This window comes from Numenius arquata, chromosome 1, assembly GCF_964106895.1.
Source record: "Numenius arquata chromosome 1, bNumArq3.hap1.1, whole genome shotgun sequence".
Taxonomy (NCBI): Eukaryota; Metazoa; Chordata; class Aves; order Charadriiformes; family Scolopacidae; genus Numenius; species Numenius arquata.
In genome coordinates, this window is record NC_133576.1 from 21926239 (window position 1) to 21945305 (window position 19067).

Here is a 19067-nt window from a genome sequence, read left to right on the forward strand (position 1 = left end):
GGAAATTTCTCTGCTCTCATCTTGCAGCGTTCACGTGACAGCACAGTGCACGATGCTGTGACATTCAAGTAAAGTTATAATGCCATTTCTCAGATACAGAAATACATTTGTCTATAGTCCTATTGGATTTAGAGAGGAAATTAGGGAGGCGACCTTTCTCCCTAATGAAATTTCTGTTACGTGGCTCAAGTTGGTAGCAATGTTACTCCGCTATTGAGTGGGAATAAATCCTATGCTCTAGTGATCCGGTGCTCTGCAGACCACGTGGCAGGAGTAATACTTATGCCTAGGTTGAGAAGAAACCACGTCCAGAAACAGAGAAGCGGCCTCTGCTCTGGTCTGAGGATCTGCCTGGCGAGGGGGGAGGCAGCACCGGAGGGAAGGAGCAGGCACCCCCAGGCACGTGGCTTGCGGAGGCTTGAAGCAGCACGGCGTGTCTGAGACAGACTGGTGACTGCCACGTATTTCCAAACTGGATGTTAAGAAAGGATATGCGTTGTCATCATGTCAATAAAGATGTGAGGGGGATGAAAGCTTTTGTGTTTGCACAAAAATCAGCTAAATGCTCTGTTTCATTTCTTGTTAAGGGACAGAAAAAGAAAAGGACAAAAATGAGCAAGGATTGTTTTTAGGAGCAGGTTTTGCATAAGTGTTGTTATGAGTCAACAATTCATACTAAGTTTCTTTGTATTAGCTCCCACACATAATGTAGATGGGAGCGTAGCTCTGCTGCTTCCAGCTCCTTCCAACACGCAACCCAAAAGTTGTTGTTTTCCCCAGGTTCTTAAAGATGCTGGAGTGCCTCCCCCCATGGATGTACCTTATCACCCCCAGAGCTGCTGAGCACCGGGCCTGGATTTGGCCCTTGGTAAAAGGGGGGACAAAAGCACAACCCCATCTTGCAGGAAAACAGTCACATAAATGCAGGTCTGACTTTGAAGTGCTTGGATAGTATGGCAACATTTGTTTTCCAAGTGAATAGCAAAGCTTTTGACGCAAGGAGGAAAAATCAATACTTCAGGTAGCAGTTTGGAAAGTCTCAGTGGGATATCAAGGAATCTGTGCACGTGCCAGGAGCGATCATCATCTCCTGCCATCCTCTGGAGAGACAGTTTTCCCTGATCTGCCATGACAGTTCAGAAGAATCTGTGACACAGTTCTGGTGGTGGTGGTAAAACAAAGCAGCATTCTTCTTCTTGGATTCCCCCTACCTTAGAAAGGTATTTGGGAAGATGGGCTACAGCTGGGTCCACAGACAACAAGTAGCTGGAGAAGGTTTTGCTGCTGAAAAGCAAGATTTTGAGCTGTAGCCAGGTGGATTTTGTTGCTAGATTGCATTAAGGAACTGCAGCGGGAGGTTTAGGCCTTGCCTGAAGAAAGATAAGGCGGGGTAAACAAGAGCCGGACTCACGTTCATAAGCTGAAGTGTACTTTGCTTTCCTGTTGTGGGGGCTTTCGCTCTGGGCAGTGTCCCTGCAGCGGCTCAGCACTGGCAGGAGCTGCTGGGACCGTAGCAAAGCAGCTATTAATCCTTCTCGGCTGTTTGTTGTTAAGTGCATTTTATCGCTGGATGTTGATGGAGCCGTTATTAACCAGGGGCAGTGTGGCCCCCAGCTGAAAGCGAGCTGTGTAGGAGTGTGGCTGTGTGAAGGGATTTGACTCCTGGGCACACGTGGCGCTTGCAGGAGCTGCTGGGGGCACAGGACATCTGCTCCTTTGGGAAAGGTTTGCAGCTAATATGTACTGACTGCCACCGTGAAGGTCAAAGTAGTGAGTTTTAAGGAAGGGACCCGCAGTTCCTAAGTCCTGGGAATTATTTTTCAGACTGCTGTGCACTCAGTTTCATTCTCTACCATTTGTATTGGAGATCTACTCTTTAGGATTTCTTAGTGTAATTAAAAAGTGTTTCCACCGGGATCTCACAAAGAGACCTGCTGAAATCATAGTGTGTGTTTTGTAAGAAATGTACTTAGCCCCAGAGGTCTTGCTTAAAAGCAAAATTATTTTCTTTATATGAAATGTTTAATTATGTGAATCCTTTCTGCAGAAGCATTACCAAAACCCAAACTGTTTTATGAGGTGCAGAATACAATGGCTGGAACAGAGATGATTTTTGTGTGTGTGTGTGTTAATAAGCCACGCTATTGCCATAATCTTTCAGGAGAGAAAAAAGAAGCATTATGTGAAGGTGATTGCTGTGGTAGCTTTCTATGTTTTCTGGATGTGAAACACCTGTAACCAGTTGAGTCAAAGTAAGTAAAAAAAAAAAGCTAGTCATTTGTAGTCATTGGCTGGTTTTCTTTTTTCCTATTGCTTCTCTGTTTTTTTTTCTTTCTTTTTATATACTTGGTGTAGGATGAGGATCAAAAGCAAAATTATTGTTTACAGCCAGATTCAGCAGTCTCTGTATTCAGTAAAACGAATCCATGAATGATTAAACAGTTTTTGTGCTCTTTGCTTTTTAAGTGGGAGTGGTGAAATAAAAGCAAGCCGTAGTACTGCCATGTCACTGAAGTAGGCTGCGTGAGTGAACCTCACTGTGGCAGAATATGTTCTGTATTTAAAATGTCTGTCCCCATGTAATATGATGAGTCCCTTAAGAACTACCTTCTGCAGTTGCTCTGTGAATTGCACTCCCACTGGAGTCAAGTACATCTAGGCAAATTGGATTATTAGCTGGAGATAAATGGGCCCAGGGAGCACTTAACTGAAGGAGCGATGATGCTCATGCCCTTCAACTAAGTATAAACGCTGTCTCCTACAAAAACAGGAGCTATGGAGGAAGGAGGTTTCAGTTCTGAACATTGTCTGTTTTCTTTAAGAGGCTGTGTATTAGCTGTAATGGGATGAATCATAAACCTTAGCATTCATCTAGAATTAATCTTTAGTTTTGAAGACAATGAATTTCAGAAAATGTTATCTTTGAAATAATTTTTAAATGAAAGGAGTGATTTAGCTTTGTGTTTAGGATGATCTTCTTAAAATGACATTGTTAGATTAATCTGTACTGTAGGTATAACAAGCATGATTAAGGCCAGCTGAGAACAGTTAGCGTGCTTTAAACTTCAAAACCTTTCCTTGCGATGATACTTTTGGAGCACTGGAATTGGAAAATGGAGGATGGGAACAGCTGGATTTCTTTCTTCGTTTGCAGTGTCATGGTGGTGAGATGTGAGCCCCAAACAGCGCACTGTCTGGACAGCAAAGTCTGCAAGGGACTGAACTTCAGTGGTCATGACTGGCGTAAGTGGGGGATGATGCATGCAACACCCCATAATGGGCAGAAGAAACAAAGGAGTTTTTTTGATTCCTGGACTCCTTACTTAAATCTGAAAAGAGGAATGGGGGGAAATACGGTCTGATGGAAAAGAAAAACTAAAAGCAAACTTTTCCTACCTGCTACTGACTTGCCTGTTTTATACATGTGGTGGGTCTCCAGGAAAAAAAGCCAAATTAGAAAGTAAATGAATTAGAAATATAGCTAGAGTAACAGCTTGAAATAACCTGTGAAATAAAGGGCAAGGTGGACAGAATAAAAGGTGTTTTCAGGAAAAAAAAAAGACTAGAATGGAAGAGATCCTTAGGGGAGGGACAGGGGACTAGCTGCTCTATTAGAAAAAGGATGATCCCCCTCATTTGGGAGGAGAAAGAGATAAATGACCTCTACAAATGGAAACATAACCCAGTCAGACTTAGTGTCATCAATACCACTCCTTCTGTCACCACAGGTCACCAGGGGTCTCGAATTTTAGTTGTCCCTTTGGTCAATATTTGTATATTCTTGGTTAATGTTTCTAATTTAAAACCTATATATAGCAAGTGAAGGTGAAAGTTCTGTCATCTTGGCTGGGAACAAGGGAAGGCAGATCTTTATTCACATTAGTGGGAAGTTGTTCATAGCGGAGACCGGTAATGTACATTGCTTAAAGAGAACTGGCATTTGCTTGTTTACTTGGCTGTCTAAAAATAAGACTGAATGCGCAGCAAAATGCACATGTTCTTTCCAAAACCTCACCTCTGCGCAGGCAAAGCTGCTGCACTGGGATAAGCTGTTTCCATGTCCTGATCTGAAGAAATGAAAGCCAGTGCTCCTGCTGAAGTCGTCTTATTCTGAGACGGACGAGTGTGTAACCATCAAAAGGAAACCAATGCCTCCAAAAGAAAGGGATTTTTTTAAAAAAACTGTTTTGCTCCTTGGAGTGAGGAAAATTAACTCCAAAAATAGCTCTTTATGGAACATTACTTATGAGCTGGGCATTTGTAGCTACACTTTGAGATAAAGGCTGTGGCTATTGCCATTTGCTTGGCGTTTTACAGGATGAATCATGTTTCCTCCCTTGAGATTCATTACAGATGCAAAACCCTTCTGAGACTTATTGCGGTGTCTGGGAGTCCTTTAAAATCCTCATGAGGAGGGCTGCACTGAAAATGCAATGTATTATGAATAACCATTGAAAATTAAAATTTCTGTAACCAATTTAAACAATTGGAATCATGTTCTACACACTGAATCTCCCTGCCCACCCCTCCTCACCTCCCCCTGAAATACAGGGAAATCAGAGTCTATGTCTTCTATTCTTAAAAATGTTATTAGAGAAAAGTTTGAGAAGTGATCAGGCCAAGATGAGTTCAGAAATTTGGTCTCTGGAACAGGATCCCAAAAATGTGATGGGTTCAGCATGAGCGTGTAAGGGTAGCAGCGCGGTTACGGCTGCCTCCTGGTAATGCTGCTGGTGGAGAAATATTTACAGCTCTGCATGTCACTTGCAGGATTGAGAGCCAAGACACCATGACGCTGCATGAGATCCTAAGCTAAGCGAGGAGGGGTCCAGACTGTCCACGTAAAAGTGTAGGCATTTTTTGTCTTGTTTGTATTGCTATGTGGCCAAGGCAGTAAAAGCTCTTAGGAAGGTGGCTCTGCCAACATCTCAGATGACCCTAAATTAGCTCTTCCCTCTTTTTGACTTAACAAAACACCATGAGGAGTCCATTTCACCTGCTAAAATAAATCCAGTACAAGTCTGGACAGGCAAAAGGTAGGAAGATGGCTGACCAACATGGAAGTGGATGTAGGGAGCTCCCTGTGTCTGAAGGTTGTGGCACTCAGACGTCCAGCTCTGCTCTGTTACATGGAGGAAGCGCAGAATCTTGGAACATTCTGACATAACTGCACACAAAGGATTTAGTGTGAGGATCTTATCCTGTGTGTCCTGTCTTATCGTTAAATCTCAGGTGGCTTCCCTGGTTTGGCAAACTGATGATCAGACTGATTTCCCCAATGGTCTTGATTAGCTTCATTTTATCGTTCATGAGTTGGTTGGCTCTAACAGTGAGAGGGTTGAATCTGCTGACATAGAACGAATGTGGAGTAGGGCCTGCTTGTGGAAAAATACGGTATTCAAATCACAGACAAAGCTTTTGTCCACAGAGCTTGTTCAAGAGCTGTTGCTGTGAGATGTTGAGTGATGGAGCTGGCTAACGTGACAGTGCTGGAGGTAGGCTCACAAGATCTTTGAGTTGAGTCTGTATGCAGACCCAAGGGCTGGAAAGGGTGCTTCTCTCTGCTGAACTTCTACACAGCAGACACAAAAGGCAAAAACAAAACAGAAGCCCCTCTGCTTTAGTTCAAACCATGGTAATTTTTTTTGGTCAGGCCCCCTTGGTGACATTGCAAATGGAGTGGACAGCTGTACCTCCCTCCTGTTAATAGCTCTTCAGTTCTTGCAATTTCATTATGTGTCAGTGAATGCATAAGGACACTGCCATATGCAGATCATGACCACATCCAGCTCTTTGAAGTCCTGCTGCTCTAACCAACATGAAAACAGCAATGTCTATAATGTAGAACCTAGAAGAAACAAATGCAGCTGATGTGGATCACAGTAACAAGTTTTGTATTTAGACTTTCATTTTTGCTGCCATCAATCCAGATGCTCTTAACTTCTGCCTGTTATTTCACTGCACACAGCCCAAGGGCATGAGCAGATATTCGAGCTGATGATCAGCACCTAATGAAGATTAGCGTCCCTGCAGCTGAGATAGAGCAGTTGCCTGAAAGTACTTAAAGATGTCAAGGTCAGAGGGGACTGTGAGGACCTAGCTAGAACCTCAGGAGCATCTCTGAAAAGATGTTTGATCAGGGGACCATGCAATTTGGTGAACAGGATTCAATGCAATTCTTGGACAGTTTTATTCATGGTTAACAGCCTTCACTAGTGATTCATCTCAACTGGTATTTCTGTGCTTGTACATGGTTTTTATTTTGAACACTGGATTTTGTTTGTAAGTTATCTAGTTGTACTGCCCTGCATCTGCTGGCTCTTACAATTTTCTTTGTCTCGGTGAGGAGCCTGTCAAGAACAGAGCTACGTAATTCAAACACTAAAAATATTTTTGTTTAAACTTTTCCTTGTTGAATTAACTGGACCAACTTCCTGGTGTCCCTCCTTGTCAAGTATGTTTTTTCAGTCCTTGAATTAACCTCTATAGGTCTTTTAGGTACTCTACTTATCAAAACTTTTGATGGCTGACAGATGACAGTCACTCCTAGGGGTGGAATGCTCACCTGCTCCATAACCCCTGAACAAAGAAACTGAAATCCCAAATTTACCAGACTGAGTGAAACAGCTTGTTTAACACTTGGAAATGCAGATAATCTAACTGATGGTAGGTTAATTCAAGTTACTTTAAAAAAAAATTTAAAAAATCTGTTCTGCTCCTTAACAGTTTAAAGTTGTACGTGCTTGCCGTAGTCTGTCACTGCCTGGATGGTAACACCACAGGACTCAGACCTGATAGAGCAGGGATAAAACAAGCACAGGTGGCCTGAATGCCCTGCTGAAATCTTTCAGGTGGAAGTAATGAAGCCAGAAAAACCTTTTTTGGTGGTTTTTTTTTTGTTTGGTTGGTTTAGTTTGGTTTTTTTAGGGGGAGGGGCTTGTTTTTTTGTTCCCCACCCCCCAGGCTTTTTGCTTCTGTCCTCCTATTTAGAAGATGATCAGAGAAATAGAAATGAGATGAAAGGCCAAGACTGAAAGGAAGGTGCCTGGGTAGGTTTTTGAAAGACTGAGGAGGGAAGACAAGGAGTTAAACTTCCAGTGCTGGTTTTCTTCCAGGATGTCAAAGACATTCTGTGATTAATTGCAAGGCAAATGCAACTGTGGAAAGGCAAGACTTAGCATTTTATAGGGAAGCTTATTTGTGGCAAACACTGGCGCTAGACTGGCATGAGGCTCGTGAAAGCCTTGGTCACAATGTTTCCTGGGGGAGACACTGCAGTTCTATCTACGCGAGTGAGAGATCTTTGGTTTGCTTGCACTAAACAGTAGTCTTGTTTCAGCTGGCCATCCATTATGGCAACTGACTGCTATGAAATTGTGGGAAGGGAGGTGTTTTCCTGTTTGCCTTCCGTGTAGCACATAGGATTTGATGATAAAGAATGAGGTACCATTAATCATAACAGCTTCTGGGTGCCTTAGCCTCATGGACCAATGCTTTTGGACAGCACTGCTTATAAGCTGAAGTGTGAACTTATAAATTTCATCTTTATTCACATTCAACAGGACCAGCTCATCAACTGAGGTGTGATTTGTTGGGAAGGGCACAGACATGTTCATCGGTAAAAGTAAGTGCTTTGACTTGGCTTGTCAAACTCTGCTCGGGCCTGACCTACCCAAGCACAGGAGACCGAGAGCTCTGGTAGATGGGAGTTTGCACATCAGCACACCTCATCACCTGGAAAGCCACAAACGTCGCTTTTGCTTGGCTGACGTGCTGCCGTGACCTGACTTCTGTAGGGAGTGTTATCATTGACTTCAGCGCTAGCTCAGCTGGATCAACATCATTATTGTGGAAACTCTACCTTTTAAATATATTATTTATTTTATTTGAAATGCAGCATTTTCCCTAGCACTGTGATTCTCCTAACAAGTTATATTCAGTCTAGTAGTACGATTCATGTACGCTGTGTCAATATTACTTGCTGCCTGCCATACATAGCTGTCTAGTTTCATATAAGCAAGAACGAAATTGAGAGTAAAATTAGCTAGTGGCCCCAATAAGAGGCGAGTGGTGCAAGACCATTAACTGATGGAATAGCAGGTCTTGTCTGTCCTTAAAATGCCACAGACTGATAAATGGATGCTGTGCCCAAAAGATGTGCTCTCTTAGCCTTTTGTTTCAATTTGAATTGATGGGGATACAAATAACTGAGCTGTTCTCAGTCCACATAGGCGAGGCAAAAGAGCTCTATTAGTGCTCAGGGAGGCTGCTTTGCAAGGTGGTCAGCTGCTTAATTTCAGATGACACGCTCTGTCAGTGGCAGTTATGTGTCGTGTCTGGATCTTTGAAGACAGCTCAATTGCCTGCAATTTCCAAGATGATTTTTTCTGTTGGAAATTATTTCGTTACATCAGTGCATAATCAAGCATTGTCAGGAACCAGAAATTAAGAGCTCAAGGAGAAGAAAAAAAATACATGAGCACTGTGATTTGAAGCTGCATCTGTAGATGACAAAAATCTCGAAGGCAAGCAGCATGGTATTCATTCAATAGGGGAGGAGAAGGAGGTTCAAAGTTGATACTGAAACATAAGTTAGTAGCCCATTATTAGTAATTTAGGATTTAGTAATCAATTGGCACCCACTTCCATACTTTTGTAAAAGCTTCATTTCAACTTGCTCACAATTTCAACTTCAAAAAAATTTAAAGAAACAGCTATTCTGTGCTGGTTCTGTCGCCTGTGATGGAAGAGATATATCCAAAATGTTAATGACTTGCCGGTGTGTATGCAGATCTCTGCAGACTATTAGTACTGTATCAGTTATTATTAGTACATGCTTATGGAAGGTATAGGTATTTGACCTTCTCCAGGTTCAAACTGAAGCTGAATTACAAATTCTACTGTGTTGTTAGGAAGGACAGCCAAAACCTTTTCTTCTTTTGGAAGTAATCTTGGCTGTAATTTGCAGAAATTATTCAAGGGACAAGATGTGCAATTGTACAATGTTAGTGTCAGCTCTGATGAAAATTGATTAAGAAGCTTTATGAATGCCTTCTTAAATATTATCATAAGTCATAGTTTGAACTCTTGTTTAGCTTTCACAGGTCTGTACTTTGTCTGAGTTTTGATTGAAGAAAAACAGATGCGAGCAATATGCAAGAGAATTCTTATAGGTATCAAACCCAGGTTTCAGTAGAATTAACTGAATCCATTGTGTATGGACTCTTCCTCCCACATTTTTGTGCAGCTTGTTAGACATTGCTGCTTGGTAAAGGGAAATCCTGAAATACAAGCAAATTGTCACTTCTGATGTTCAGTTTAGGAAAAAATGACATACTGAGGTTAGTAGTTCTCTAGAGCGCCCTGATACGTTAGTGGGCTGATGCTGGGAAGCTGGTTCCAGGCTCCTATCAGTTAAAGGAGCAGGAAAGACCGCATCTGAACTGACATGAAGGCAGCTTTGCTCAGAAGGGAAAGACTTCTGTTATACAGAGAGGGTTTTGCAGATGATCGGTTTATTCCAATCTAAGATAATTGCCTTTTTTTCTATCTGTACTCAGTGGTGAAAATGTGATTCATCTTCTCTGTCTTAAATGCTTTTCTGTCACCATTGAGTATAGACTGAGCCTAGAAAACAAACTTGGATTTATATGCCTAGCTTCTAGACAGTCTGGGACAGGTGAGATGAACACTGCCTCTCTGCTACCTTAGCACAAGGTTTGTTTAGTGCAAGACAAGCTTTTTCTCATAGAGAACTGGATCATTGGTATCCTGGCTTCCCCCATGGTATCTGTCGGCAGACATCCCAGCTGTGACTTGAGGCTGTTGCATAGATCTGCAGCCTTTCCCTTAATCAGGGACTCAGTGGGCTGGCGGGGGTGTGTGTCACATATTAGACTAACAGGCTGCCCTTGATTGTGTGGGGGTCTTGGAGAGAGAAGGAACAGAAAATCAGGCTGCCAAACCAATACATATGAGGAAACCGCTGCCCTACGAGAAAATGATGCAAGTAAAACCAAGCGTGACCATCGTTGTGCGAATAAACTGAGAAGTCTGTGATTTGTGACAGTGGGTTTTGTCATAGTAAAAAAGCATAAGGAGGTGGAACTGGTCTGTAAGCCATGACAAGGGCAAGAAAACAGGATGCTTCTTAAAATAATCAGTAAAGGTGTTTGCTGATCTGGGTCAGAAAGAGATAATAGACACGTTTTGATATACGTCACTTGCAGGAGATAAAATCAAGCTGCTTAATGCTAATGTTCATGCACACCAAGTAGTGGCTCAAAGCCGTTTCAGATGGGCCTATGTGAAAATACATTTTCCCACAAAGCTCAGAAACTTAATAATTGGCTCATATTAACTTTTCAAGCTGACCTGGAATCACTGGTATCCATCAGGGGAACCTGAGAGTAAGCCTACAGTTTGCATTGGCTTTGGACTTTTTTAATCTTGAGACTTTTTTTTTTATATAGGGAACATGCAATTAATGAAACAGAAGGAAACAGCAGTGCTCAATTTCATAAGATGATTTTATTTCTAATGTGTTTGATGTCTTATTTCAGTTAGCCAACCTCTTTATTCTTAGCTTTACTTGGAAACAGAATGCACTTATTTTGAAAAAAAACCTCAAACCTTAATTTTGTATTTTAAAAGGAGGAGAGGGGGAAGTAAAAACCAGGGACTGTAACACTGTTGTGGGTTAGCTGTGGCTATCAGCCAAGATCCCACCCAGCCACTCCATCCCTCCCTCTCCTCCGCAGGATGGCCGGAGAAAACAGGAAGAACAAGAAGGACAAAAAATTAATGGGTTGGGATAAAGACAGAGACGTTACTTGCCTATTACTGTCACAGGCATAATAGACTCAACTTGGGGAAAATTGACTTGATTTATTGCCAATTAAAATAAAAATGTAACTGCTAACTTGGGCATTGGGAAACAAAAAGACAAACATTGAAACAACACTGCTCCCCGCCTCTTTCCCAGGCTCAACTTCATTTCTTCACTCGCGACTCCTCTACTTGCCTGTCCACCTCCACCCTTGAACCCTGAGTTGCACAGTGGGGATGGGCTGATGGTTTCTCTCTGCTGCTCCTTCTTTCTCGCTCTCTTCCTCTGCTCCAGCCTGCACTTTCCATGGGCCACAGTCCTTCAGGAATATTCATCTGCTCCAGCATGGTCTCCTCAATGGCCTGCAGCATGGATCTCTACTCTGGCACCTGGAGGACCTCATCCTTCTCTGTCATTTTATTTTTTGCTTCATTTATTTATTTCGTACAAGTGGCCCATATACACCTTAGATAAGTGTAAGGTGCGTAATAACGTCATTTATTTCATTGAAGGGATGGAAATAACTTCCACCTCAGCATTTCTATGTAATCCAGAGAAAATAGCATATAATTTTCTTACCCATTTTAAAGCACACATTTAGTACTATACCTTTTGATTGACTCTTGTTGCTACTTCAATAACAAACACTATAGTTATTTTTATCGTCTCAGGAGAAAAATACGTGAAGTTAAACAGCTGAAGAGAAGTGAAATCTGCAGAGGATAACTGTGCTTTCTCAGAGCATAAAGAACTTACTGAATAAACATGCAAAAGTGATACTGACAGAGGGAAAGTATTTTTATGTACAATACTCTTTTAATCTCTGGACCAGCTTCTGAGATCACATTTGTATCACAGTAACTCCCTGTGCACAGGATAGTAGAAGGCTTTTGGGGGTTACATGAACACTTAATTTAAGAGGCCACAGCAGTCCTCCAAAAATTAAGTGTAAATATTAGAGAAAAAAAAAAAAAAAAAAAAAGGAAGTTGGAAGCAATTATATATGGTAATATGGATTAAATTAATAGATTTTCCTATGCTACTGAAGCATTAACAAGGCCCAGACCTTAAAGCATCTCTTTATATAAAATGTATTGCGGTTCTAGAATGAATAATAATGACTGAGGACATAAGTATTGCGCTTCAGGGCAGAAGCCAAAGACTAGCACACAGACATGAAATATCTTAGTTTACAAGTATATTATCTAACTGTAGGATTTTTTGCCTTGTAGTTGGAGTCATTTGTTGTTGGTTACACCAGTGGAGCGTAGATTGCGCCTGGAGCTCGCCTGTTATGAGGTCTGGCTACATCTTTCCTATTCTATGCCTCTACACTACTGTATTGTTAAAGTTTTTATGATTGTGAGTCAATGTTTTATATTTTCAAAGATAAATTAAACATTATTAAAAACTAAGTATTTTTTTATAATAAGAATTTGGTATTTCTCCAGTTCTGAATTTCAGTTCCATTTCTGAAGTTGACCCAAGGAAGGCATTTAATCACTTAAAAGTAAAGACAGCTCTATAGTTAGCATCCATTGAGAAAAGTACTGTTTTACATCCTCTATAAATATTTAATTATCAAAGAAAATAGGATGGAACTGTTACGGTACAAGTGACTTCCTGCATCTGATTACAAAGAGGATTCTCAGTGTGTAGCCTGATCTATTTTAACAATCAAAATGTGTTGCCTAGAACAGTTTATTTCTCAGTTACAATAAAATAACTAAATTTTAGTGTTCAAAAGGCATGTTACAAAATTCTAGAAAAGAGTAAAAATGCTCTTCTTGTTTTGCACTGGTTAGCTGCTATTTGCAGCACTCTGAATCAAGGTGCTTACAGTAATTTTCTTTCTTTTAGTTGCATGATCTTGCTTTCATGATTACATTTTACTTGCTACTTTTATTCTTCATGGCAACTAATTTTGTGAAGTTTTAATGATGTATAGATTTTAGTACTGTGATTTTGTTTTAACAAGTTGGAGTCTATTTCAGCTTAAAAAGACAATCAAAAGTCTATTTATTGAGTCCGACTTTCATGTCTAAAGTTACTTGATAGTATCCTTCTAATGTTCACAAAAGAGCAACAGGGCAGATGAGATTACAATTGGAAACTCATCAAAGTAAATTGATGCCTCTCTTGGTCCTGGACATTGCTGTTAGCTGTCTTCAGCTTCAGAAGTAGAAGTGGTGCCTGAGAAAAGGTCCAAGGCTCTTTTTCAGCTGGGACAAGCAATAAAATTAATTCTGCTGGAATGGATGAAAAAAATGATCCCCCAGCAGCTAAACCTGAAGAAGAACTAAGTGTAAGTAGGTGACTTAAGCATTCTTGATTTCATACCCTTCTTGACACTATTAGATCTCTCATGTTCTAATTCTCAAATATTAAACCTAACATCCCAGTTAGATTTGTTATAACTTTCTGTTTTATAACTCAATCCGAAAATGCCAACGTATGTTTGTCTACTCTCAGATTGCTGGTAACATGTATTTTCAGACAAGTGAAATAATGAGAATGTTGGTGTGACAATAGGAAAAACTTATATTGGTGTCAGGGCAGCATGTTTTTCCAAAAAGAAACCGATTTCTAGCAAGAAAGGCAACATTAAAGAAGGTGAAGTGTTTTGTTTTTCCCTAAGAAGATGCAGAAGGGGACCATTGCACGAGCATTAACTCATGACAAAGAAGCAATTAAATAATTCAGTGTGTGGTGATAGTGAAATTGCAGTTTTAGCTGGAAACCAATTCTAGAGCGTAAGAACTACATTGCAGTAGAGAGGAAAGCTGAACTAAGAATTGTGATCCTTATCAAGAGAAGGGAACAGTTTAACTTTGCCTTTTTTTTTCTTACTATAAAGTATTTATATAAGCTAGTATAACCTAGAGAAATATGTAAAATGTAGAACATAGCATTCTGTATTCTTATGAATCCTGTGTAATAGAGAACTTTGCTGTGCAAGCCTTGATACATGAAGTGTATTTTTAAAAATAACATTAGAATTGTAGTAGATGCAAAGAAGGCATTAGCTGCTTCAAGTGCATACTTATAGTCCAGTGATGTCAATCTCGAGCAGTTTTTAACAATCCTTGACAGGAATTTGTATCCAATTTTTAAGAATAAATCTCTCTGGTTAGGCCTACAGTTACAAAAATGAATGACATTTGAAAACTTAAATAGAAAATATTCTTGGGGAAACCTTGATGTAAGTGCCTCAAATTTCAGATGTCAGAACCGAGCATTCATTCAGCTGTCTCAAGCTGTCCTATTGAATACCTGAGTGTATAAGGGAACTTTCTATGACAGAGGAGAGCTTTAAACAAACAAATTTATGCTCAAAAAGGTTTTTAAAAAATACAGAAGACAGGCAAATTGAGTTTTTCTTGAGAATATGCAAAACAAATGCAGTTAATTATGTATGTTGAAGATACAGGTCTGAAATCTTCCAGTTCAGTTCTTTCACATTTTGCTTAAGGAAATTGTAAAGTGTGCTACCGGGTCTTATTGCTCTACTCATGCTTACTTATTAGTCATTTTTCTTTTCATCTTTGAACATCGTCAACTCTGAGGTCAAAGATTGCTAGCTAGATTGTATTTGACTATAGCACTGGCAGGATATTTGTGACTGAGATTTGAGATGTACCCTCTCTCTGTGAGGGTACACAGAGCTCTCTTCCTGGAAGAATTGCTAGGGAATAATGTCAGAGAATCATAGAAAAATGTACATTGGTGGCGACCATTTTTTAAAAACAGGGCTAACATCAAAGCCAGAATGGATTTCTTGAGGCCTTGTCCCACGGAGTTTTGAATATTTCCAGGGATGGAGGTTCCCTGACCTCTCTGGGCACAGCTCATGTGCATGACCCTCATGGTGAAATGCTTTTCTCTTTTTCCTTCCTCCCCACCCCGGTATGTCCAGCTGGATTTTCCCCTTCTGCCATGTGTGACTGTTGTGGATGTCTCTTCATTGTGCATCAGTGAGAAAAGTGTGGTTCTGTTTTCTCCATAACCCACTTTAGGTAGGGAAATCAGTGATTAGATTTACTCACGCTGACTTTGCCTTTTTATCTCCAGCTAAACAATCCCAGGGCTCTCAGCTTTTTCATCTACATCACATCCTCCAAGCCCTCGCCTCTTACGGCCTTGCCCTAGAAGCACCCCAGTTTATCAACATTGCTGATATACTCATGGACCCAAAACTGGACACAGTACTTCACATGTGGCTCTACTAGAATTGGGCAGAAGGAAACAAGCACTTACTGTAGAATGTTTCACAGCATTGTTTTTGCAAACGTCTAGTAGTTATGCTTGGCATTTCCTGGGTGTCAAACTCCATCAGCACGTAGCTCTTTTGTAGCCACTGTATTAAACTTAGCATCCCACATTGAAAACTTGGGAGTGTAGTTCTTAGCTGGTACTTCCTGACTGTCATAGTCTTCTCCCTCCTCAAGCGAAATACAGTTAGTAGGGATGAAATATGAGTCTTGTGCCCACACCTTTTAGCCTGTAACAGGCTGCACTCTTGCAGTGTACCTTCTGAGAGGCTTCAAAGAATGAAGTGATGGCAAATACCCTGGGAGCTTGTTGCAGCCTTTCTCCTCACCAACTTCCCCTTGTAGCTCTGCAGAGACTGAGAAGGGTCTATTGACCATAGGGAACAGCCAGATCTGCCCAAGTCAGGGTCTGTGCTGTTGTATGTGCATCTGTTCTAGCATGACGGTGAATTCCTCAGTGTTTTCCTGTGTGGGAACAGAAGGGGATAGGTGATGGGACAGTGGTTTGTCCCTCAGCAGAATGAGGCTATTTGCACCTTGAACAAATCATAGACCAGTCACTATTGGTCTTTGTCAGAGATTCTTGATTTGAATTGTCCAGAGATGGTGTACCTCTGAGTAGATCCTAGCCCACAAGCGATATAAAATCAACTGTGAAGTGGGGGAGACCAACTTTGAAAATGCCCTTAAAATGAATCAAGCTATTCCAAAGGCAAGGAAAAAGACCTTTTCTTTTGTTTTGGTCTTCGTCTTTAAAATAGTGACGTTCAGTTTCACCTTTGTTTATATGAGCTCCTGAGCCAGGTCTTTTTGTCTCAAAGGCTGTTTTGTGCTTCAAAGAAGACTTCTCACTAAAACTCTTGCTGCTGTTTGCTGACTGGTGTTTGTCAACACATCCAGTCATGGAGAACCCATAACTTCCTAAGGCAGCCTCTTGAGATCTTCCCTCTCACTAGCATCAATATGTTTTTAGAATATTTTTCCAGAGTGTTCCTTATTGTTGTGGCAATATTATGTAACTTATGTCATAGTTGAGATATAAGGAGGAAACTCAAGGTTTTTTATAGTTCTGTCTTTGGTCCAGCTGAGTATCACAGCTGTGTTCATCATACCCAGCGATGTGATGCCTGTGTTCATCATACCCAGTGCAGTTGGTCATTAATGCCCTGAGTGGTCCAGGAACTCACCAGCTAACTTCTACATAGATGAGACAATAAATTGATTTGAGAAAAGGTGATTGATCTTCTTGCACATCTCACAACCAAGTGTTTGACTGTCACAGGAGGTCTCCAAGTGGGAATTTTATGAAGTCCCAGAGATTTCCCCAGGCAGCTCTTCCTATGCCTGCAGCAACTGATAGACATTATTTGTATGCTTAAATGTATTATCTTCTGCAGAGGAAAATGCCTACGGGAATGTCTGGTACAAACATATTTTTCCAGAACAGACCAAACTGTAGATAGGTAAGATACTGATAGGAAGTAGAAACTATTCCTGCATATGTAGAAATGGTCACATAGTAGTCTTTTTGTACCTAGATAAGATGGTCAGGAGATATTTTGAACCTAGCTTTAGAAAATCTGGGACTGTAGTTCAAAATAAACCATCAGGGGACTGGGTATCCAGATGATGACCATGTCCAGGTCCTATCCCAACAAGACCTGTGCTATGTCCTCCTGTCTACTGGAGGAAACTTCTCAAAGGGAGCTGGACATGCAGGAGGAAGATGTCTGTACCCACTGCTCCTCCTCCTGAAAGGAAGTGGAGACTTTTCTTCTGAAGAATGAATGGGTTGAGCCCGCTTGTATTGAGATAGTCCTGGTCTGAGAAGAAAATGGCTTTTTTTTTCCAAACAGCAGTGACATTTTGACAATGGGCTGGGAGGAAGCAATGGTAGTGTGCATACGGCTGTCTCTTGGTTCTTTAGCAGGGAAAGGACAAGGTATAGTATTGGAAAAAGGATTGACTATTTGAGTATCATGCTGACACCTCCCTCCTACTTCATGCAAAGGGAATGAATGAATGACTGAATGTGTGTCTGCTTCTGCATCAAACTTGCATAACATAAAAAAAAAAACGTAACAAAACCAATAACAACTACTAGGGTCATGAGACACCTTGCTAGGTTATGTTACCAAGCTGCTGGTGAAAAGCTGCTGTTGTACAGTACTTGTCTGTGTATACATCTCAGCTGCAGATAGTGCAAGGTAATTCAGCATTGTCTACCCTTTGGACTAAAGAACTAATTTACACTAATGAGGGATGCACCAGGATATTAGCATTCATTCAGATGGTTAATGCCGGGTAGCTGTTGCATGGTGAGCTCTTATCCTAGGATACGTTGTGGTTTTACATCCTTATGCAACAGGGACTGACTTTGTGTTATATCAGCAGGTGTCTGGATGAAAAGGACCTTACTTTCTGACTGGAGTTTTAAACTGCTAAGTTAATTACAGTTGTGTATATTCAGTAACAGATAAATATGTGTGGGAATCTGTTCTAGTCATCGGTCAGTCAATTGCTGTTAGAAATGTTCCATGTTGTTTGTTGTCTTTCACCTTATTTTAGGTAGCTAACATCTCAGTCCAAATGGTAACTGCAGAAGATAAGTTGGCAAAGAGGATTCTGGCAAGGAAAAAACATGACAAATTGAAGAAAAAGGATAAGTTGCTGTGGAATTTTCAAAACAAAATAATTCTTTTTACCCTCATTCTGTTCATTTTAGGAGTTGTAACCTGGACATTACTGTGGCTCTTCATTGGTGAGTTGCTGAAAGCTCATGCCAGTTTCACACATCACTATCCCCAGTAGCACTTTCAGTTGGGTTTAGGATCTCACTTCTGAAGGCTGTTCCTAAAATAAATATGAAACTTAATCAAACGGGGCCTGAAAGGCTTTTGGGCATCTTTGTAAATTCAAGGGGAATAAAATATAGAAGACAAATATTTATTTTAAGATCTGTAAAAACACTGGACAGATCAGGAAATTACCGCTTCTGTGGATTGTTTTCTTCTTTCTTGATACGTCTAAGTAGGCAGTAAAAGCTATGTTCTCCTGTTTAAACCCCCAATGTTAGTATTGCCTAAGATTCCTTAAGGATGCTCTAGAAACTGGATGTTGATATCGCCTTTGTTATGCTGGTTCATTTATATGGTGGCATCTTGTCTTGTGTGTGTGGAACTGGTGTTCAATTAACCTTCATACCGTGGTACTCATCTAGAACAGTTTGGCTGTGAAAATATAGCATTCATTTGGTAGTCCTTTCCACTGTAAGGCTGAATAGATTGATTTGGTGTAGAATTTAATCAGAAAAAAATACCTCATTGTTATTAAATATAAAATACCTCATTGTTGTTATTAAATATAAAAAGTTGGAGGCTAACTGTCGTCTGTTTCTTGCAGTTCAGGCAGAAAACAAAGATGCATTGTATTTTGTTGGACTGTTTCGTGTTGCCAACATAGAGTTTCTCCCAGAATATAGGCAGAAGGAGTCGAAAGAATTCCTCTCTGTGGCACAGAACGTGCAGCGTGTGGTAAGATGAGTGGGCTGCTTGGCTAAGCAAAAAGATCAGAGCTGTGAACAAGAGGTGCAACTTCCAGGTGCTATTGGGTCTGCTGTGGTGTTCTGCCTCCTCCCGCCCCCCTGGAAGACTGTGTACAAAGGGTGGCTATCTGGAACTGAGACAGGAACTGAGTGCTTTAGCTTGTTAATCACAAACTGAGTTTTGAAAAGGCCTGTTTGACTTTGCATTTCCATTTTACATTCTTTCACATTTAAATTTTACCTATTTTCCCCGGCAAACCAGTCTATGAATAGAACTCTACACAAGCCCTGCAAAACTTAATTGCCACTTTTGTGACATTACACCGATGAACTCGTTTGCATTTAAATTGATGTCTGCTGCCAGTCTTCTGCCTTAGAGCATCTATAATTACCTTAGAGCTCTCAAACATATTTACATTTACAT

At 40.7% G+C, this 19067-nt stretch overlaps 1 protein-coding gene across 1 annotated transcript in view; it reads left to right on the top strand.

Annotated features, from left to right (window-relative positions):
* The first annotated feature begins 13037 nt into the window (after positions 1 to 13037).
* TMPRSS7 (transmembrane serine protease 7) overlaps positions 13038 to 19067 on the top strand; it is a 32210-nt gene continuing 26180 nt past the window's right edge. The window contains exons 1-3 of the mRNA XM_074146227.1: positions 13038 to 13133; positions 17668 to 17860; positions 18502 to 18632. Of these exons, the coding sequence (XP_074002328.1) occupies positions 13083 to 13133; positions 17668 to 17860; positions 18502 to 18632 (375 nt within the window). The 5' untranslated portion in view covers positions 13038 to 13082. The remainder of the gene's footprint in view (positions 13134 to 17667; positions 17861 to 18501; positions 18633 to 19067) is intronic.